Raw genomic sequence first — 23047 nt, 5'->3', positions numbered from 1 at the left:
ATTCAGAGGCATGAGATCTTCTCTACATCATCGTCTGTCTCTCGTTTCCCTTTCTCCTGACTAGTCTGAAGAAGAGTCTCGACCCAAAATGTCACCCTTTCCTTCTCTCCAAAGATGCTGCCTGTCCCGCTGAGTTACTCCAGCTTTTTGTGTCTATCTTCTCTGAACAGTTGGGAGATTTCAAGACACACGAGGCGTGTCGCAATTTCACAGAAACTCAAGTCCGAAGAAGAGTCTTGAACCGAAATGTCATCTATCATGTTCTCCACAGATGCTGCCTGACCTGCTGTGTTACTCCAGCACTTTTTGTCCTTTTGATCCAGTGCTGCTGTGTGGAGTTTATATGTTCTCCCTGTGGCTGCATGGATTACTCCAAGGTGCTCCAGTTTATACTCCTGCCTTGTACCTGAGAAAATGTCAGAGCCTGAGGACCTCACATCAGTCTGGTGCATGCAAGATATGTTTAAAATCTTGAAAAATGTCCAGGTTTGCCTTGCTTACATTGGAAGCCACTTTACCTCCCTTGAATTAAAACTAAAATAAAATCATTCGACCATAACATCTGCCCTGAAGCTGTCTGGTTGATGTCATTGTTCATTATTACACAAGCATTCAAAGGGCTGTTGTTTTACAAGCAGGAGTTTCTACTTCAGAACTGTCATATCTTCAATGATTGCAATGTTTTGAAGGAGAAAGCATAATTGTGGTTTCTATGCAATTGGGCATTGACTTTAATCTGAGGTTTTATAAGACATCCACCATAAATGTGTAAATGTAAATGTTTATGTTAGATTCATTTGGAATCAGAACTACTGTATACCGTACATACTATATAAATTCATCCACATATACATATAATCCACATATATACACACACACACACACACACATATATGCAATATATATATAAAATATGTATAAAGCAAAGGAATACATTTACATTTACACATTCATGGTGGATATATATATATATATATATATATACACACACACACACACACATATATATATATAAGAGACACAAAATCACAAAATGCTGGAGTAACTCAGCGGGACAGGCAGCATCTCTGGAGAGAAGGAATGGGTAACGTTTTGGGTTGAGACCCTTCTATGGACTATATATATATATATATATATTTGTTAACCATATAACAACCATATAACAATTACAGCATGGAAACAGGCCATCTCGGCCCTACAAGTCCGTGCCGAACAATTATTTTCCCTTAGTCCCACCTGCCTGCACTCATACCATAACCCTCCATTCCCTTCTCATCCATATGCCTATCCAATTTATTTTTAAATGATACCAACGAACCTGCCTCCACCACTTCCACTGGAAGCTCATTCCACACCGCTACCACTCTCTGAGTAAAGAAGTTCCCCCTCATGTTACCCCTAAACTTCTGTCCCTTAATTCTGAAGTCATGTCCTCTTGTTTGAATCTTCCCTATTCTCAAAGGGAAAAGCTTTTCCACATCAACTCTGTCTATCCCTCTCATCATTGTAAAGACCTCTATCAAGTCCCCCCTTAACCTTCTGCGCTCCAGAGAATAAAGACCTAACTTATTCAACCTTTCTCTGTAACTTAATTGTTGAAACCCAGGCAACATTCTAGTAAATCTCCTCTGTACTCTCTCTATTTTGTTGACATCCTTCCTATAATTGGGCGACCAAAATTGTACACCATACTCCAGATTTGGTCTCACCAATGCCTTGTACAATTTTAACATTACATCCCAGCTTCTATACTCAATGCTCTGATTTATAAAGGGTAGCATACCAAAAGCTTTCTTTACCACCCTATCTATATGAGATTCCACCTTAAGGAACTATGCACAGTTATCCCAGATCCCTCTGTTCAACTGCATTCTTCAATTCCCTACCATTTACCATGTACGTCCTATTTTGATTTGTCCTGCCAAGGTGTAGCACCTCACATTTATCAGCATTAAACTCCATCTGCCATCTTTCAGCCCATTCTTCCAAATGGCCTAAATCACTCTGTAGACTTTGGAAATCCTCTTCATTATCCACCCCCTATCTTGGTATCATCTGCATACTTACTAATCCAATTTACCACACCTTCATCCAGATCATTGATGTACATGACAAACAACAAAGGACCCAACACAGATCCCTGAAGCACCCCACTAGTCACCTGCCTCCAACCCGACAAACAGCCATCCACCATTACCCTCTGGCGTCTCCCATTCAGCCACTGTTGAATCCATCTTGCTACTCCTGCATTTATACCCAACAGTTGAACCTTCTTAACCAACCTTCCATGAGGAACCTTGTCAAAGGCCTTACTAAAGTCCATATAGACAACATCCACTGCTTTACCCTCGTCAATTTCCCTAGTAACCTCTTCAAAAAATTCAAGAAGATTAGTCAAACATGACCTTCCAGGCACAAATCCATGTTGACTGTTCCTAATCAGACCTTGTTTATCCAGATGCTTATATATATTATCTCTAAGTATCTTTTCCATTAATTTCAATTCAATTCAATTCAATTCAATTCAATTCAACTTTAATGTCATTGCACAAATACTGAGTATGGGTACAACGAAATGCAGTTTTGCGTCAGTCCGTAGTAGTAGTGCATATAGAAATTTAAAAAAAAAGAAGATACAGAATAATCAAAAATACAGAATAATTAAACAATGGGGATGGAGGGACCGGAGAAATCTATCGGCGGGACTCCGAGTTCAGCAATGTGATGGTATAATTGTAGAAGCTGTTCCTCATCCTACTGGTACGAGACCTGAGGCTCCTGTACCGCCTCCCTGATGGGAGGAGGGCAAACAGTCCATGGTTGGGGTGGGAGGGGTCTTTAATGATCTTCCCAGCCCGTCTCAGACACCGCTTTCGGTGGAGGGCATCCATGGCAGGGAGCGGGGCACCGATGATGTGCTGCGCGGTTTTCACCACCCGTTGTAGTGCCTTCCTGTCCGCAACAGTGCAGCTGCTGTACCATACCGTGAAGCAGGTGGTCAGGATGCTCTCGATGGTACAGCGGTAGAACTTGGTCAGGATCTGGGGGGACAGGTGGGCTTTCTTGAGCCTTGAGCCTCCTCAGGAAGTAAAGGCGCTGCTGTGCCTTTTTGATCAGCTTGGAGGTGTTGAGGGACCAGGACAAATCCTCCGAGATATGTACCCCGAGGAATTTGTAGCTGGAGACGCGCTCCACCTCAGTCCCGTTTATATGGATGGGGGTATGACTGCCTCCTCTGACCTTCCTGAAGTCGACAATAATTTCCTTCATCTTCTTGGAGTTGAGGACGAGGTTATTGTTGGCACACCAGGTTGTCAGGTGCTGGACCTCCTCTCTGTAGGCTGACTCATCGTTGTCACTGATCAGTCCTACCACCGTGGTGTCGTCAGCAAACTTAATGATGGCGTTGGATCCGTACTTAGGGATGCAGTCGTGGGTGAAGAGGGAGTAGAGGAGGTTGTTGACCCTGACAGACTGTGGTCTGTTGGTGAGGAAATCCAGTGTCCAGTTGCAGAGGGAGGTGGAGATGCCAAGTCCGCTGAGTTTGGTGATCAAGCTGGCGGGGATGACAGTGTTAAAGGCAGAGCTGAAATCAATGAACGGCAACCTGATGTAGGAGTTGTTGTTGTCCAGGTGGGTCAGGGCAGAGTGTAGGACCGCCGATATGGCGTCCTCTGTAGACCTGTTGGCCTGGTAGGCAAACTGATGGGGGTCCAGTGTGGGGAGGAGGCTGGCTTTGAGGTGGGCCAAGATCAGCCGCTCAAAGCACTTAGCAATGACAGGGGTGAGTGCCACTGGGCGGAAATCGTTGAGACTCCCTGTGGCTGACTGTTTGGGCACTGGCATGATGGTTGATGTCTTGAGGCAAGTGGGGACAACACCCTGGGCCAGTGAGAGATTGAAAATGTCGGTGAAGACTGGGGATAGTTGTCCAGCACATGCCCTAAGAACCCGGCCAGGGATGCCATCGGGGCCGGCAGCTTTGCGCTCATTCACCTTGCTCAGTGCATCTTGTACAGCAGAGGTGGAGAGACTGAGGGGTTGTTCATTCGGGGGTGGAGCAACTTTGATGGCTGGGGTTTTGTTGTCCCGGTCAAAGCAAGCATAGAAATGGTTTAGCTCGTCAGGAAGGGTGGCGTTGTCTGTGGGAGGGGTGTTAACTTTATGGTAATCGGCACCTCTGAAGTCAAACTAACAGGTCTATAATTGCTAGGTTTACTCTTAGAACCCATTTTAAACAATGGAACAACATGCGCAGTACGCCAATCCTCGGGGACTATTCCCGTTTCTAATGACATTTAAAATATTTCTGTCATAGCCCCGGCTATTTCTACACTAACTTCCCTCAATGTCCTAGGGAATATCCTGTCAGGACCTGGAGACTTATCCACTTTTATATTTTTCAAAAGTGTCAGTACTTCTTTTACTTTGAAACTCATAGTATCCATAGCTACTCTACTAGTTTCCCTTACCTCACATAATTTAATATCCTTCTCCTTGGTGAATACTGAAGAAAAGAAATTGTTCAATATCTCCCCCATCTCTTTTGGCTCTGCAGATAGCTGTCCACTCTGTCTCTCCAATGGACCAATTTTATCCCTCGTTATCCTTTTGCTATTAATATAGCTGTAGAAACCCTTTGGATTTACTTTCACCTTACTTGCCAAAGCAACCTCATGACTTCTTTTAGCTTTTCTAATTTCTTTCTTAAGATTCTTTTTACATTCATTATACTCCTCACGCACCTCATTTACTTCATGCTGCCTATAATTATTGTAGATCTCCCTCTTTTTCCGAACAAGATGTCCAATTTCCCTTGAAAACCAGGGCTCTTTCCAATTTTTACTGTTTCCTTTCAACCGAACAGGAACATAAAGATTCTGTACTCTTAAAATTTCCCCTTTAAATGTCCTCCATTTCTCTTCTACATCCTTCCCATAAAACAAAATGTCCCAGTTCACTCCTTTTAAATCATTTTGCATCTCATCAACACTTCTTCCACAGCCACCAATGGACCATTGTGGACTCCACCTTTCCTTGGTCATCGGTGCTGGCTCTGATCTGAATCTTTTCATACTTCTAGCTTCCCTCTCCCCTGACTCTCAGTCAAAGAGGAAAGGTTCGACCCAAAATGTCACCTATTCCTTTTCTCCAGAGATGCTGCCTAACCCGCTGAGTTACTCCAGCATTTTGTGTCGGTCTTCGGTGTAAACCAGCATCTGCAGTTCCTTCCTACACTAATATATGTATTAAGGTATGTATCTAGAATTGCTACATTTAATGTGTGTGGCCCTACTGCATTCATTAACTGAATAATTTAATAAACTGTTTGATGCCAGTCACAGATACCATGATCTTGTCTACCATCTTAGCTGGGCTTCAGAGCTCATAGGGCATCACGTTTGAAGAAATGCTGGGGTATTGTGGTTTAGAGATTACATCTCTAAATCATTGTTTCTAAAATAACAGATTATCTGCTTATAATCATCTCGGAATTTGCTGTGGTAGATCGACTGTCATGTTTCCTACATTCCAGTAACTACAATCAGTGCTTGTGAAATGCTTTAGGGTTTAATAAAAGGGACTTGAAGTACTATATAATGGAACATCTGTGTAGGAAGGAACTGCAGATGCTGGTTTAAACCGAAGGCAGACCCAAAATGCTGGAGTAACTTAGCAGGGCAGGCAGCATCTCTGGAGAGAAGGAATGGGCGACGCTTCGGGTCGCCTCTTTACTTTCGACACCCTTTATAGACATAAAGTTAAGTCAACCTCTTGTGCTAGTTGTTACAGTCAACCTTCACAACTGCACCTTTGGTGTTTGGTTGGAGCAGGTCAGTATGGGGCAAAGATATAGAAGATGAGAAGAGTAATGGTAGAGTAATATAAATGGGAAGGGCATTTGGGTCACAGAATCCTTTTCAAAACCTGTCTAGTTGAGAGCTCTCCTTTTACCTTGAATAGCCCTTGCTCTTTGCTCCGGGAAAGTTGAGGAACAGTTGTACATGGATCGGGTGGAATGCATACATCGGAACAGGACCACGCAAAATTCATCATCAGGACCAACTTGTATATTTCCAGCGAGTTATACAGAATCAGCTCATTCATCCTGTATCCACAGCAGTTATTAATCTTTACCAACAGAGTAAACCTTTGTCTTGCTGGAATCCTCTGCCAAAGTAAAGTTTCCAATCTATCTCAAAACTAGTTGAAAATTAGTCAGGAGCTTCAGCTGACATTACTGAAGCCTTTGAGTTTTAGTTTTTTATTTATTTATTTATTTATTTATTTATTTTTTATTAGAAATACAGTAAATTACATTAATACACATCACGTATATCTTATTACATTTTGTTGTACCACTTCGTTTTTTGAGCTTTAAAAAAGGTAGAAATAAAAGAAGTAAGGAAAGTGAGCAAGAGTCGTGAAGGTGCAGGAAAGTGTTGGGAGAAGAAAGCCCCTTAGGGAAGAAATTAGAGAAGGAAGTAAAGAAAGGAAATAAGACCCTAGAAAGAAAAAGAAAAAAAAAAAAAAAGGAAAAACAATCGCTCTATTGTAACACAAAACTCCGCAAAAAAGGATATACCAACCGTGTTTTTATTAAAAATTTATTTTATACCCCCCGTTACCAGATCCTGGTACCATTTATATTTTAAATTACTATTGCACCTTATGCTTGTAATAGTTCCGTAAATGCAGACCACGTCTTTTGGAAGTGGTCTGCTTTGCCTGCTAGGAGGAGTCTCATCTCTTCCAAGTGTAGTGTTTCGAACATGTTTGAAATCCACATTTTTATTGTTGGTATTGGAGCATTTTTCCAAAATTTGAGTATAAGCTTTTTTCCCATTATTAGCCCATAATTAAGTAAGTTCTTTTGAAACACATTTAATTCGGGGTTACCTTCCGATATTCCAAAAATGATCCATTCTGCTTTTGGTACAAGTTTTATTTTAAATAATTTTGTGAAGATTTCAAATATTCAAATATTTCAAATATTTAGTTCCAGAATTTTTGAATTTTTATACAGAAAACAAAAGAGTGCGCTATGCTAGCTTCTTGTGACTGACATTTATCACAAATGGGTGAGACATTGGGGAAAAGTTTATTTATTTTAGTTTTTGAATAATATAGCCTATGTAATGTTTTATATTGGATTAGAGTATTTCGTACGTTGATCGAGCATTTATGCACATATAGTAAGTGTTTATCCCAGCTCTCTTTTGAAATTTTTATGGCTAGTTCTTGTTCCCAGTCTCTTCTAATACCATCGGTTGTAGGTATTTCTATATTTAAAATAATGTTATATAAGTATGATATTAGATTTGCTGATTCAGCCTTTGTCTTCATGGCTTCATCCAATAAGTCTGGGGGCATGTTATGATAGTCTTTTGTGTATTTTTTCAGATAGTCACGGATTTGAAGATATTTAAAATATTGATTATTTTTCAAATTATATTTCAGTTGTATTTGTTGAAATGATAATAATTTTCCTAATTCATACAAGTCTCCGAGCGTTTTGATTCCCATTCTTTCCCATTGTGTAAATGATTTATCTATAATTGAGGGTTTAAACGACGGGTTATTGACTATTGGCATTAAAAGAGATAGATTTCTTAATTTTAGATTCTGTTTTATTTGTTTCCATGTTCTAATTGTACTATGTATCATTGGATTTTTATTATAATTTTTGTTATTCAGATTCATTGGTGAGAGGAGAGTCGCTCCTGTATTACACGGAGCGCAGTCCTCTCGCTCCATTACAATCCAATCCACCTGCTGGGCAGAAAATTTGTAATGTCTGAGTCTAGTTTTTTGAAAAACTTTTTTGGAAGATATATTGGAATTGATTGAAATAAATATAGGATTTGTGGTAAAAAGATCATTTTTATAGCATTTATTCGACCTATTAAAGACATCGGAAGCGTTTTCCAGAATTTAATTAGATTATTTAGTTTCTTAAGTAAGGGGCTATAATTGGCATTAAACATAGCGTGATAGTTTCTAGTGATTTCAATTCCTAAATATTAAAATTTTTCTGTGGCTATTTTAAAGGGGAATTTCAAGAGATGTGTTGAGTCTTTCGGTTTTATCGATATAATTTCACTTTTGTTCCAGTTTATTCTGTATCCTGAGAAAGATCCAAAGTCCTCAATTAGATGTAATATGTTTGGTATACTGATTTGGGGTTTTGTGATATACAGTAATACATCGTCTGCGTATAAGGATATTTTGTTATTTGAATATTTTGTATTATAACCGTAAATATCCGGGTGTGTTCTAATTTTTTCAGCCAAAGGTTCAATTACCAGAGCGAATAACAGCGGTGATAATGAACATCCTTGTCTATTACACCTTGTTAATTGGAATTTCGTAGATAGTATATTATTAGTTAATATTCTAGCCGTGGGTTTGTTATATAATAATTTTATCCATGCGATGAAGCTCTCTCCCATTTGAAATTTTTGCAATACTTTAATCATATAATCCCATTCTACTTGATCAAACGCTTTTTCTGCGTCCAATGAAATGATAGATAACTCTTGTTCTTGAGGTTTGTGAGAGTGCATTATGTTAAACAGACGTCTCAGGTTATTAAATGAATGTCTCTTAGGTATAAATCCCGTTTGATCCTTATTTATTAATTTACTGACATATTGACTTAGTCTTCTAGCTAGTGTTTTCGCTAATATTTTTTGATCCGTATTTAACAAAGCAATAGCTCTATATGAGCCTGGTTCTTCTATATCTTTATCTTTTTTAAGTATTAATGTGATCGCTGATTCTGCTAGTGTTTCAGGTAAGGTTTGTTCTTTAAAAGCATATGTATACATTTTCTGTAGACGTGGGGTCACTATGTCGTAAAAACATTTATAAAATTCATTACTGAATCCGTCTGGTCCTGGTGTTTTTCCATTCTTAAGTGTGTTTATTGTGTCTTCTATTTCCTTAGGTGTAATTTGTGCTCCCAGTTCCTCTTGTTCCTTCAATTCTAGTTTTGGAAGGTTACAATCGTCCAAAAATTCTGAAACTTTATTATTGTCTATTAGCGTTTTCGATGTGTATAAATTCTTATAATATTGAGCAAATCTTTTATTGATATCATTAGGTAGTGTTAATAATTCCCCTCTATCTGATTTGATCTTTAAAATTGCATGATCTTTTTCTCGTTTTTTCAGTTGGCGTGCCAAAAGTTTATGGGGTTTATCCCCAAATTCAAAATGTTCTTGTTTTGTAATTTGGAATAATCTTATAATCTTCTCTGATAATAATTTATTTAGCTTAAATTTCAGTATTAAAATTTTATTATGTTTATCCATAGTTGGATCTTTAGCATTATCTATATCTAGTTGTCTGATTTGTTCTTCTAATTGTCTTTGTTCATTCTTATTCTTTTTGTTTTGAAAAGCTTGATACGAGATAATGACACCTCTAATAAATGCTTTGAAGGATTCCCATAATAAAGTGGGCGATATATCTGGTGTATCATATATCTCAAAAAATAGGTCCATCTGTTTTTTTAGATATATACTCCCTTGTGGGTCTTTCAGAATTTGCGAGTTAAACCTCCAGAACGATTTGTTCGTAGAGATTCCTTCCAATTTTAAAACGAAAGTTAGTGGGGAGTGATCTGAAATCGTATTGGTGTGATATTTAGGGTTCATAGTATAAGGGATTAGTTTTGTATCCACTAGGAAGTAGTCTATACGTGAGCATGTTTTATATACCATTGAATAAAACGAGTATTCCCTTCCAGTCGGATTCGCGATCCTCCAAACGTCTGCTATATTTGTATTTTTTATATATGTATTTAAGAGTTCACTAGTTTTAGATTTCATATTACCTCTTTGTTTTTGCATCGATTTATCTAAGTACGGATCTAAAACACAGTTGAAGTCTCCTCCAATTATAACATTTTGGTAGTTAAATTCTGCGATTGTATTCAGGATTTTATTTTTAAAAGTTTTAGTTTTAATGTAGTTTGTTATTGTCACTCGTACCCAGATACAGTGAAAAGCTTTTTCAACCGGGCTATCCAGTCAAAGAAATAACTATACACAATTACAGTCAGGCCATCCACAGTATAAAGACAAAGGATAAAGGTATAACACATTCCCAGCTTCTTCTGTAACAACACAGATGCCATGTCTAATGTATGTTCCCATATGTTCCCACTAGTGAGGGAATCCGGAACTAATCTAGGTGGCAAAGCCTCAGAATAAAAGGACACACCTTTAGAAAGATGAGGAGGAATTTCTTCAGTCAGAGCGTGGTGAATCTGTGGAATTCATTGCCAAGGACAGCCGTGGAGGCCAAGTCAATGGATATTTTTAAGGCGGAGATTGACAGGTTTTTGATTAGTAAGGGTGTCAAGGGTTATGAGGAGAAGGCAGGAGACTGGGGTTGAGAGGAAACGATAGTTCAGCCATGATTGAATGGCAGAGTTGACTCAATGGGCTGAATGGTCTACCTCTGCTCCTATGAGTTATGAACTTATGAGCTAAGGACAATTGGATGAAGAATTACCTCCTAGGAATGAGATGAGAAAAATGTCTCCTCTGTGAAAATATTTGGAATTTGCTACCTCGGTAGATGCTGAGTCATGAGGTATATTCAAGGCTGCTGTGTATATTTATGGATTTAAGAAGAATCAAGGATAATAGGTAACAGAAGGAAATCTGGAACCAAGGGAATGATCAATCAGCGATGATCTTATTGATCAATAGAGCAGGCTTCAAGAGACTTATACTACTGCTTCTACATCTTATGTGCATACATCACTCTGGTCACATATATGGGAAGAACAGAACACTTAAAACATCTCTTACCTGGACAGCAAACCTACTTATTGCAGAGGAGTTGCCAGTTAAAAAATGCATGCTTTACTTTATTTGAAGAAAGCACAATCTATTAACTTACCTGCGCCGCACTTAGTTTTCCGAGTGGACTTTCCATACGTTGTAAGGTGATCAAGGACATGTCGGTCATACTGCTGTTCTGCAGGTTTTCATTTACAGTGTGTCTTCCTTTAAAGTTATGCACCACGCATGCAACCTCATATGTAAAATATCAGAAGAAAGACAGATTGCAGCACTTGAATAAATTGGATTAAACCATCAACACATATATATAGGAACACATTACGTCAAATGTAATGTCATATGCTCAAGTACGCTGAGGTACAGGTTCAATGAAAATTCTGAAAATGTAATTAATTAAAACTTTCCGCCATTAACTTGAACACCAAATATCAAACGTATCACTTTTTTTTGGTTGTTGGGATCAATTTGATTCAATCAGAGAGTTGAATATGTGTGATAATGACTTTCCACTCTTGGGGCCTCGGTTAGCTGTGGGAATGTTTAATCTACAGAAAAATAAGTGAACAGCGACATAACAGTACAAAACAGAATGAAGGGAAGATGTCAGAAAATGGAGGCTAACATTGAGGCATCTCCAAAAGTGCTTATAATTGAGAGCATAGCAATGGACCAGGAAAGATAATTGAAATTGCCTTCATTGTAGTAGCTGGTTTCTAGGTGGAATATTGGGGTGTGGAGCTGTATAAAAGGTCTATTTTGCAGACCTTCTCCCCTGTACTATAAAAATGATTGAAGTCTGTTAGATTTCATGTTGGACTTGTACATTTTGTAATCTCTGGATGACTTCACGGGTCGGCTAAGGGTGTTTGAGTGTGGTAACCATCAACCATGAGCTTGTTTGTTGACAACCCGGTCAAAGTGGTCACCACTGAATGGCCTGCAAGGCTCCAGTTTAAGCGGCTTAGTTGCAACCCAAGGACCAGCCCTCATCAACTTAAATTGACCCAGTGGAGCCAAGAGAAACATAGAAAATAGTTGCAGGAGTAGGCCATTTGGCCCTTTGAGTCAGCACCGCCATTCAATATGATCATGGCGATCATCCAAAATCAGTACCCCGTTCCAGCTTTTTCCCTATATCCCTTGATTCCGTTAGCACTAAGAGATATATCTAACTCTCTCTTAAAAACATCCAGTGAATTGGCCTCCACTGCCTTCTGTGGCAGAGAATTCCATAGGTTCACAACTCTCTGGCTGAAAAAGTTTTTCCTCATCTCAGTCCCAAATGGCCTACCCATTATTCTTACACTGTGACCCCTGGTTCTGGACTCCCCCAACACAGGGAACATTTTTCCTGCATCTAGCCTGTCCAATCCCATTAAGAATTGTATATGTTTCTATAAGATCCCATCTCATCCTTCTAAATTCTAGTAAATATAAGCCCAGTCGATCCATTCTTTCATCATATGTCAGGAGTGTTTAACCCAGCTATCAGCATTTCACAGGGTTACTGTGATTCTGTTATCACCCTATCTCATTCCAGTCCTTACCTGCAGAGACTTTCCAGAGGGCAGTTGCATCCACACCTGCCTCTTCCTTCCACCAGCCTGTACTTACCCAAGGGCTACTGCCAGCAGGGACACAATGGGTTGAATATCTGCTCTCAGTGAGGTTGTTTTAGCAAACCAGATGTTTGAATTAGTACATTTAAGTATTTAACCTCTGAATTAAACGATTCTGTTGAAATAATGCTTTCAAATGTTTTGAACATCTGGAATTATACACCATGAACATTATAATAGCGAGGAACTGTAGATGCTGGTTTACCGAAGAAACATATAAAATGCTGGAGTTAACTCATCCAGTCAGGCACCATCGCAGGAGCCAAAAAGTCACCTATCCAGAGATGCTGCCTGACCCGCTGAGTTACACCAGCATTTTGTGTCTTTCCGTGAGTATTATCTTGATTCTTGTTTGCATTCAATTTTAATTTAAGCAAAGGGAAGTTTGAAGATTTTTATTATAACAGCATTTGCTGAATAAAATGGAAAATGAAGAATATGATAGATTTTGATTCTCACTGCTACTGTGCTGGTCTGATAGAGCTATAGAACATGAAAATGGGCACAACAACCCACCGAGTCGACGGCAACCTGTTTACACTAGCTCTATCTTATCCCACATTTGCAAACACTAGGGGCAATTTATAGTCACCAAATAAATGCATGTCTTTGGGATGTGGGAGGAAATCTGAGCACCTGGATGAAACCCCCACTGTCACAGAGAACATGCAAACTCCACACAGATAGCACAGGTCAAAATCAAACCCAGGTCTCTGGTGCTGTGATGTAACAGTTCTACCAGCCTCAGACTGATCTCTTGCTATGCTGTGTAATTCTGTAAAGCTCACTAATAAGTAAGAACATTCAAAAGTCAATAAAATAAGGGTCAGGTGCTCAAAGGGTTAGGATGTTACATGTCGAGCATTGATTCCTTGGATGGAAAGGGTTAAAGGGATAGCATGGAAATCCTACCCAAAAGGGAGCATTCAGTAGATCAAGCAGCAGTTAGGCATCATATTGCAGCGGTACAACTCGTTACAGCACCAGAGATCTGGGTTCGATCCTGGCTACAGGTGTTGTCTGTACTGAGTTTGTATATTCTCCTGTGACTGTCATAAGGTCATAAATGACAGGAGCAGAATTAGGTCATTTGGCTCATCAAGTCTACTCTGCCTATCAATCATGGCTGATCTATCTCTCCCTCCTAACCCCATTCCCCTGCCTTCCTCCCATAACCTCTGACACTCGTACTAAAATATAAATTGAGTTGTCTTCCGCAGCCTTCTGTGGCAAAGATTTCCACAGATTCACCACTCTCTGACTAAATAAATACCTCCTCATCTCCTTCCTAAAGGAACGTCCTTTAATTCTGAGGATATGGCCTTTAGTCCTGGTCTCTCCACATCGATGGGTTTTCCCCGGGTGCTCCGGTTTCCTCCCACATTCCAATGACGTGCAGGTTTGTAGGATAATTGGCTTCTGTAAATTGTCACTAGTGTGTAGGATAGTACTAGGGTAAGGTTGATTGCTGGTCAGTGGACACGGTGGGCCGATGGGGCCTGTTTCCATGCTGTATCTCTAAACCAAACTAAACTAAACTGGTAACCTTGGGTGAATATCTTGTTGCAGCTTGTGGAATTGCATTTCAATGGCTGATGTGTTTTGATGTATCTTGCTATGAATTGTTAACCCTGAAATGTGGCTGATAAACAAAGGGCATGACACAGTCTGGAGAGTGCTCAGTGGTTGGGACTTTGTCCTTGGACTGGGTTGCGACTGGTGCCAAGGGAACACTGTGAACCCTAGTGTGGATGGAGCTGTCCATCACTGACTGGGAGTCCAATGGTTCATTGATACTTCATTGTCACATGCACCCAGGCACAGTGAAACTCTTTGTTTTTGCATACAATCCGGTAGAATCATACAGCAGACCTCACCCAGGCAGTACAGAAAAAGTTGCCACGTTTCTGGCGCCGACAAATGTGTTCATAAGTTGCAGGAGCAGAAGTAGGCCATTCGGCCCATCAAGTCTACTCTACCATTCAATCATGGCTGATCAATCTCTCCCTCTCAACCCCATTCTCCTGCCTCCTCACCATGACCCCTGACACCCTTATTAATCAAGTTGCGATGGCGTAGATTTTAATTCCATGCATTTCTCCACAACTTTGCTGCTCTTGGCTTTAACCACTCTTCTGCAGACATTAATCTGTTCACAGGCTGCCTCTTAATTATGATGCACAAGATGGTGGCATTGCTGCAGTGGTGTGCAGAGTTGCTCATTGTCATTTTTGTGTAAGTTATTTTTGGGGAAACTCAAAGAGGTCCCTTTGGCCCAACTTGCCCAATAGATTCATAAGTATCTCCGCCTTAAAAATATCCACTGTCTTGGCCTAAACAGCCTTCTGTGGCAATGAATTCCACAGATTCATCACCCTCTGACTAAAGAAATTCATCCTCATCTCATACCTAAAGGAACATCCTTTAATTCTGAGGCTGCGACCTCTGGGCCCCGACTCTCCCACTAGTGGAAACATCCTCTCCACATCCTCACTATCCAGGCCTTTCACTATTCGGTAAGTTTCAATGAGGGGCCCCCTCATTCTCCTAACCTCCAACGAGTCGAGTCCAGTGCCATCAAACGCTCATCATATGTTAACCCACTCATTCCTGGGATTATTCACGTAAACCTCTGCCTTGTCCTATCTACACATAAACCCACCTGCTTGCGTTTGACCCTTACACCTCCAAGCCTATCCTATCCATGTACCTGCCCAAATGTTTCTCAAACATTGTGGAAGTTCATGGAAACAGTTCATGGAACAGTCTTATCTTCTCACAGAGGTGAACCAGGACTGCGCCCCCCCCCCTGTGGGGTCCCCCTTCAATCTCAGCGCCCCCCCCCACCCCCAAGTTTCTATTTATTTTTCCCTTTTTCCTTCCGCCCACAATATTTAATATGTAAAAGAATATGTGATTCTGTTCCATTCTGTTTGTAGTTTGTCTGGTTGTTTGTTTGTTTGTCTTTTTGCACAAAGTCCGCGAGCATTGCCACTTTTCATTTCACTGCACATCTCGTATGTGTATGTGACGAATAAACTTGACTTGACTTGAAGTGTTGTGAAGTTTAAGTTGTTAAGTATAAATGCTTTGTCCATAATAAAACCTGCATTAATTAACACCTTGCTTGTGTGGTCTCTGATTCCAAACCAAATAGTAACTACTTAGATATGTGTTGCGCATGTGGGATTACACAAGGGAAGGTGACAGAAAAATATGCAAAAGTAAATTTGTTTTATTAAGATTTTTCTACCAATACTTCACAAGCAAGGCACCAAAATACATAGTGAAGCCCTTGAATAACGGAAGAGCATAACGGAAGTAATATCTGTGATTTTAAAAAAAATCAATTTTTTATATTTGATGGCTAAGAAATACATCTTCAGTCACTGGGAAAATTGACAGAGATGGAATCAACATTCACAGTGCATGAAAAATTAACAAGGTAACTGGTCCAGATGGAACAGATCCTCGAATCCCAAAGAAAGTGTGGATGGAACAGATGGAGCCTTGTCTGAATCATTTGTACTTAAAGTACAGGAGTGTAACCAGATGACAGATAAACAGCTAATGCTTTTCCTGTTGTCAGATACAGTATATCATAACAGATATTAGAAGATTGTTACGGGTGGAATATTGGCATGACTGATAGAGCTGCTGACCCTCAGTGCCGGGGATCCTTGTTCGAACCTGACCTTGGATGCTGTCTGTGTGGAGTTTGCATGTTCTCCCTGTGACTTTGTGGGTTTCTCCTGGGTCCTCCTTTTCCCTCCGACATCCCAAGAGACACGTGGGTTTGTAGGCGCTAGTTGGAGTCTGTAAATTGTCCCTAATGTATATCAAGTGTTAGAACCTGTGGGAAATTGATGGGAATGACATGAGATTGTAAAACGGGAGGGATTAATATTGAATTTGTGTAAAGGGGTGGTTAATGGATGGCATGGTCACAATGAGCCGCAGAGCCTGTTTCCGTGCTTTATGTCTCCATGTAAATTTGACATCCATAACGTGAGAAGCACTGGAGCTTATGATGAAAGAATTCAAGAACAGATTTGTAAAATAATGGGCTTGGTATAAATGTATAAATGTGTAGGATAGTGTTAGTGTGCGGGGATTGCAGGTCGGTGTGGACTAGTTGGGCTGAAGGGCCGTATCTGTAAACTAAAACTAAACATAAATAAAGGCATTAATTCAATTTATAAATGTTGGGTTACACATAGTTGCCGGAATACTTTAAGAATTCAATATGGATAAATGTTGTGTCATCTATCTTGATTAGCTTGATTATCACATATCATTTGACAAGATGTCTCGAGAGATTAGAGGCTAAAAGGAATGCTATGAATCAATAATAATCATTTAAATTGCAGAAAACAGAAGATCGATATTGATAATTTTATTTTGACTGTTGTAAGGAGAGGTGTCTGTAGGAAATCCCAATGCAACATTATAAATATATGTTTTTCCTGATGAATATTCAAAGAAAAATTAAAGAATTTAATGAAAAATGAAGATTTGTCAATGGGAATGTTGATCATAAAAGGCATAAAAGTATGCCAAGATGATATTCAACGGTTTAGAGAGATATCAGCCAAATGCGGGCAGAAGGGACGAGCATAGTTGGGGCATCTTGGTCGGCATGGGCAAGTTGTGCCGAAGGGCATGTTTCCATGCTATAGAGTGTCTTACTCTATGACACTAAGAAGCCATATTAAGCCCACAAAATAAATGGATGATCATGTGGATCCCAATAACTTTTAGTAGATAATAAGATTATGCTGACATTACTTGATTGCATTTGTCTTTGATGTATTTAAATATTTCCTATCATACTTAGGCCAATTTCAGATGCTGACCAGCTAGTGAAGAGATCTGGAACCCATTTTAATGGATCTGGAAAGGAGGTACTGCTGAGGCTTTATAAGGTGCTCGTCAGACAACATTTGGAGTGTTGTGAACAGTTCTGGGCCCCATATATGAGGAAGGGTGTGCTGGCGTTGGCAAGGGTCCAGAGAAGGTTTACAAGAATGATCCCAGGAATGATTGTGTTAATATATGATGAACGTTTGATGGTATTAGGCCTGTACTCGGGTGGAGATTAAAAGAATGAGGGGGCTTCCTCTTTGAAATTTACCAAATAGTGAAAGGCCTGGATAGAGTGAATATGGAGAGGATGTTTTCATTAGTGGGAGAGTCTAAGACCAGAGGCCATAGCCTCAGAATAAAAGGACGTACCTTGAGAAAGGAGATGAGGCGGAATTTCTTTACTCAGAGGGTGGTGAATCTGTGGAATTCATTGCCATGTTACCACAGACGGTTGTCCAATGGATATCAAAAGATATGTTTAAGGCGGAATTTGACAGATTCTTGATTAACAAGGGTGTCGGGGGATATGGGGAGAAGGCAGGAGGGTTGAGAGGGAAAGACAGATCAGACATGATTGAATGGCGGAGTAGACTTCATCTGCCGAATGGCTTAATTCTGCTCCTAGAACGTATGAACTCATGAACTTATGGTTTGACTACATTTTTCAAAGCACGAGTTCCCATGCAGCTCATTGAATGCAAGTACTAACAGCAAGCAGGAGAACAGTTGCCTGGTTATCAACAAAGTGAATTCCGACTGATTTATCTGGTGCTCTGGGAACCACAACAATAATTTTGTGTACTACTCTTTTGGTCTCTTGGCTGTTCCACTAACGAAACTGGTCTGGTTACACAGCATAAGTTCTAACCAGCTCTGTCACTAAATGACAATCAGTATTTTCAATTTCAAACAGCAACATCACTTGAAACAGGCAAGAGCATAGACCTCCTATTCATAGAAACAACGAGACATAGAAAATAGGTGCAAGATTGGCCATTCGGCCCTTCGAGCCTGCACCGACCGCCATTTAATATGATCATGGCTGATCATCCAGAATCAGTACCCTGTTCCTACTTTCTCCCAATATCCCTAGATTCCGTTAACCCTAGGAGCTATATCTAACTCTCTCTTGAATACATCTAGTGAATTGGCCTCCACTGCCTTATGTGGCAGAGAATTCCAATTGAATAAAATGTTAAGTCCTCTAACTACGCTTTGAGGCTCTTGCTTCCATTAACAACAATTAGGGAAAGTTGGCTCTGTATACTTTTGGTTTCCATATTGGTTTTATTCATATATTCAATCTAACCCGAACGGGTATTTTGTTGTGAACCAAAAAGTTGGTGATTGGAGTTGGGAGATAGAGGCAGTTGAATGTGTGTCTATCTGCAGTTTAATGAAAGATGGAAGAGGACTAAAAAGAAACAAAGTGGCAGATGGAGCAGGGGGAGACGGGGGGGGGGGGGGGGGGGGGGGGGAGACATGATGGGTGAGGGGGGCAAGAGCTGTTGGGTTGATAAGCCAGAACTCTAAGGCTGCCATTGCCAGCATCGGGTAAGTAAAGAAGGTGATAATGGGAAACATGAGAGGAGAGGTGATGGGCAAATAGAACCAACATCAGATGGGGATGGAGAGGAGGAGGGAGGTGAAGAGGAGGAGAGCCTGTGGATGTAAAAAGTGGTTGGAACCAGGCGATGGAAGGTTGCGGTAGGGGGTGTGGGAAACATGAGAGACCCAGAGGAGGATCGGAAGGAGAGAGGGGTGTGTTCCTCCTCCCCCCCCCCCCCCTTCCTTCCAATTCTACTCAGGTCCTCCCGCTGTTATCCCTTTTCCCTTACCCTCCCTCAAACCCCCGTCACCCATTTTTGTTGCCCTCCCTCTCCCCAGTTGCTCCAGCAGATTCTTTGTTGCCATTTAAAGTAAAGGGGTGTCAAAAATGTGTAAATAATATTTACTATTAATCATTTAAATAGGTTAATATTGCATTAACCAACAATTTACAACTCTGTTTATTCTGCCTTGCAAATCAGCAGCGTAAACCAAAAATAATTACAATATAAAATTGTATCAGTTAAAGTGTAATTTGCTGCAGTATAGATTTAGCTAGTGTTAAACTAATTTACAAAATATCTACTAAAGACATGATACATGTAAACAAAATCACAAACTAAATACTAAATATTAAATTCCCGATGTTGGGGGAGTCCTGAAGCAGGGGCCACAGTTTAAGAATAAGGGGTAAGCCATTTAGAACAGAGATTTTTTCACCCAGAGTTGTGAATCGGTGGAATTCTCTGCCTCAGAAGGCAGTGGAGGCCAATTCTCTGGATGCTTTCAAGAGGACTTTATAGAGCTCTTAAAGATAGCAGTCAGGGGATATGGGGAGAAAACAGGAACGGGGTACTGATTGTGGATAATCAGCCATGATCACATTGAATGGAGGTGCTGACTCGAAGGGCCGAATGGTCTACTCGTGCACCTAATGTCTATTGTCTATTGTCTATTGCAGACTCAGTGGGCCAAAGGGCCTGTTTATGCACTGTATCTATAAACTAAACTAAACCAAACCAAATTTAAAAGATCATAACATAACTATATGATGCAAAATTGCTTTACATTTCACAGTTACAGTTAATCTCTAAACATCACGTGTGCATTGTCAATCATATTTAATCGAAAATAACAAACCTAAAGCTATATTCATTATTCTCTAGCTTTTCTATTCCGCTACTTAAATGTTCCTCCTTATTTAATGCTTCAAAACATGAAGCCACAGTATATGAAACAGTAATGTTTTGATCATTTAAATTGTCACAGGATACAGTGGTGGCACAATAATTAAATTATTCATCATCCCAAGGTTCTGACTGACAATGTAGAGATGTACTGTAAGTTCAAATCCCATCAGTATTTAAGTTAATTTAATAGTCTTAAATTAAACAAAGCAGCAATGACTCTGAAATGTCAGAGGAGAAATGGTCTAGCTGGCTACTTTGTGCAGGGTATTTAGATATTGGTAATAAATGCTAGCCTTGAGCAACTCTCAAAATATGAATTGAAAAATGTTCTATCTGCACTAAAAGGCATATTTTTAGAAACCTCATGTTCTGTGCAAGGTATTTAGGTATTGGTAATAAATTCAGACCTTGTCCAAATCTCAAGTTATGAATTAAAAACGTTCTATTTACATTAAAAGGCATAATTTTAGAAATCTTATATTTTGTTAAGATAATATACTATATGCCTGTTGCAGAAGTATGACCATGGTAATTGTGTGTAAAAGCTAATGAAAGTCAAGAAACATATTCAAATATTTGGCTTGACTCAAACACTGGAGTAACTCAGCAGATCAGGCAGCATCTGAGCAGGAAACGGATAGGAGATGATTTGGGTCAGGAACCTTCTTCAGACCAGAAATGTTGCCTTTCCATTTCCTCCACAGATGCTGCCTGACCTCTGAGTTACTTCAGCACTTCGTACTTTGACTCAAGATTCCAGCATCTGCAGTTCTTTATGTCAACATTTTAGTTGAGTTTGGTGGAGGATTCATATCTGTTGTCCGCGAGCAATAGCTCTGGCAAATGGGAGCACCAAGCAAGTACATGCATACCTTATAGGAGACCTGCCCTAATGTCCAACGGTTACAGCCTGAGGCTGAACTTTTACGCCATGCAAAAGGTGGCTTCACGAGAGCATTAGAAGCCTGCTGGTACTTAAGTACCTCATGGATGTCAAAGGTTAGACTTGCAACATTAAAAACCTCAAATGGGGCACCCAGACATATGGAGAATATCATGATGTATGTCCAGTACAAAAATCATAGGCTCTACACACGATTTTTGATGACTTTTACACTGAAATTTGATCTTGCGGTAAATATGAATATTGAATTATGCAATTCAGATTTCTCAATAACTGTAGTACCTGCAGATTCTTTATTTTTTTTACGAATCATTGGTCCATGATTTTGACATAGGCATATGTTTGCCATTTATACTGTTGAACTGGATTTGACGTACTTTACTAATTCTCTGAAGTAAATAGAAAGTGCAGACCACATCACAAAACAGATGAAGCCTTGACTACTGCATGTGGAGTACATCAAAACTCCCTCTTGAGAATCAGTGTTTAATTTTATGTACTGGCCCGGCACATTATTTCATTGTCACAGTGTCACAGTGGACTACATCGTCGGGAGCTCGCAGGTCACAGTTTGGTGACCTGTTTTTTCCGGAGCTCCCGCAACAACAGCTGCGTCCGCTGGACTGGAGGGCCACAGCTTCGTCAGCTTCGACCGCCCCGGGCCGTGGAGTTTGAACTGGCCCGTTCGCGGCACTTGGATTCAGCCACGGGACTGACGTTACTTACCAGCGCCCGGCGGGGTCAGAACATCCGAAGCCTGGATCGCCTCGGCGCAGAGGGAGAACAAGGATGGAAGAGACAAAGACTTAAGACTTTTGCCTTCCATCACAGTGAGGAAGTGCCTGGTGAACTCACTGTGGTGGATGTTAAATTTGTGTTTATTGTGAGTTTTTGTCATTTTTATTATATGTATGACTGCAAGGCACGAAATTTCGTTCAGACCGAAAGGTCTGAATGACAAATAAATTCAATTCAATTTAATTCACTTACCAAAAACACTCCTACTGCTGCTCCTATAATGAAGCCTGCCACAACATCCGACCAGTGATTTCGGTATTCCGCCACTCTGTTTATTCCAGTCAGAAATGCCAAACACATGAGACCCAAACAGAGGAGAGGTTTTGCAAGTCTTGTTCCAGTCGTCTTCACAGTGCACGTGATATACATCTGAAGCCACAAAGAAAATTAAGCTGCAATGTTAAACATTTTTATGCATGATGGTGATTAAGAACCGGGTTAAATATTCAATGCCATGGGATTCATTTCCTTTACAATTTAATTATCCTTCTTCATTGTCAGGGGATGCAAAAGGACCAGTAGATCTGTTTGAGGCTTGCAAAATAAGACTGGTAGAAAGTGGAATTACGATTTAATAGAGGAACAGCTGGTCTTTGTAACATTAACTTTTTTTTAAGGCTTGATTTCAACATTTAGACTAGCTTTTTGGGACCAACTATAATTCTTTGTTGGTAAATTTAAAGGGGGCGGTATGGTGACGCAATGGTAGAGTTAGTGCCCTAAGGCGCCAGAGACTAGGGTTCGATCTTGGCTACAGGTACTGTCTGTATGGAGTTGGTATGTTCTCCTCGTGACCACACAGATTTTCTCCCACACTCCAAAGATATACAGGTTTGTAGATTAGTTAGCTTCTGTCAATTGTAAATTGTCCCTAGTGTATAGGATAGTGTTAGTGTATGGGGTGATCACTGGTCGGCGCGGACCCAGTGGGCCGAAGGGCCTGTTTCCGCGCTGTATCTCTCAACTAATCTAACCTTAGATGGGGCACCTTGGTCGGCATGGATGACTTGGGCCGAAGGGCCCATTTGCGGCTGCATAACCTATGACTCTGGCTCTATTTGGAACAGAGTGAGAAAAACCTGCGCTTGGCAGATCGGTGACGCAAGAGAAATCATTGGTGAGGTTGAGTCAATGAACAAAGGTAAGGTCAGCAGAACTATTGTTGACCTGAAACACAGGGTCACCTGCAACTTCAAGAAACCCATTGTCCATGTTTGTCGTTGGTATATGAGGGTATAATTAAGTGCCTAACTTTTGCAGATCAATTGTTGCAAACTTATTTCGAGAAGCTGTGCCTAGCAT

At 40.3% G+C, this 23047-nt stretch overlaps 1 protein-coding gene across 1 annotated transcript in view; it reads right to left on the bottom strand.

The window, feature by feature from the left end:
* plppr5 (phospholipid phosphatase related 5) overlaps positions 1-23047 on the bottom strand; it is a 109968-nt gene that overhangs the window by 8183 nt on the left and 78738 nt on the right. The window contains exons 4-5 of the mRNA XM_033028883.1: positions 21938-22114; positions 10918-11052 (exon numbers count right to left, since the gene is read on the bottom strand). Coding sequence (XP_032884774.1) covers positions 10918-11052; positions 21938-22114 — 312 coding nt within the window. The remainder of the gene's footprint in view (positions 1-10917; positions 11053-21937; positions 22115-23047) is intronic.

This window comes from Amblyraja radiata, chromosome 10 (assembly GCF_010909765.2).
Source record: "Amblyraja radiata isolate CabotCenter1 chromosome 10, sAmbRad1.1.pri, whole genome shotgun sequence".
In the NCBI taxonomy this organism is placed as follows: Eukaryota; Metazoa; Chordata; class Chondrichthyes; order Rajiformes; family Rajidae; genus Amblyraja; species Amblyraja radiata.
Note: the sequence above shows the minus strand (reverse complement) of the source record. Positions and strands in the feature narration are given on the sequence as shown.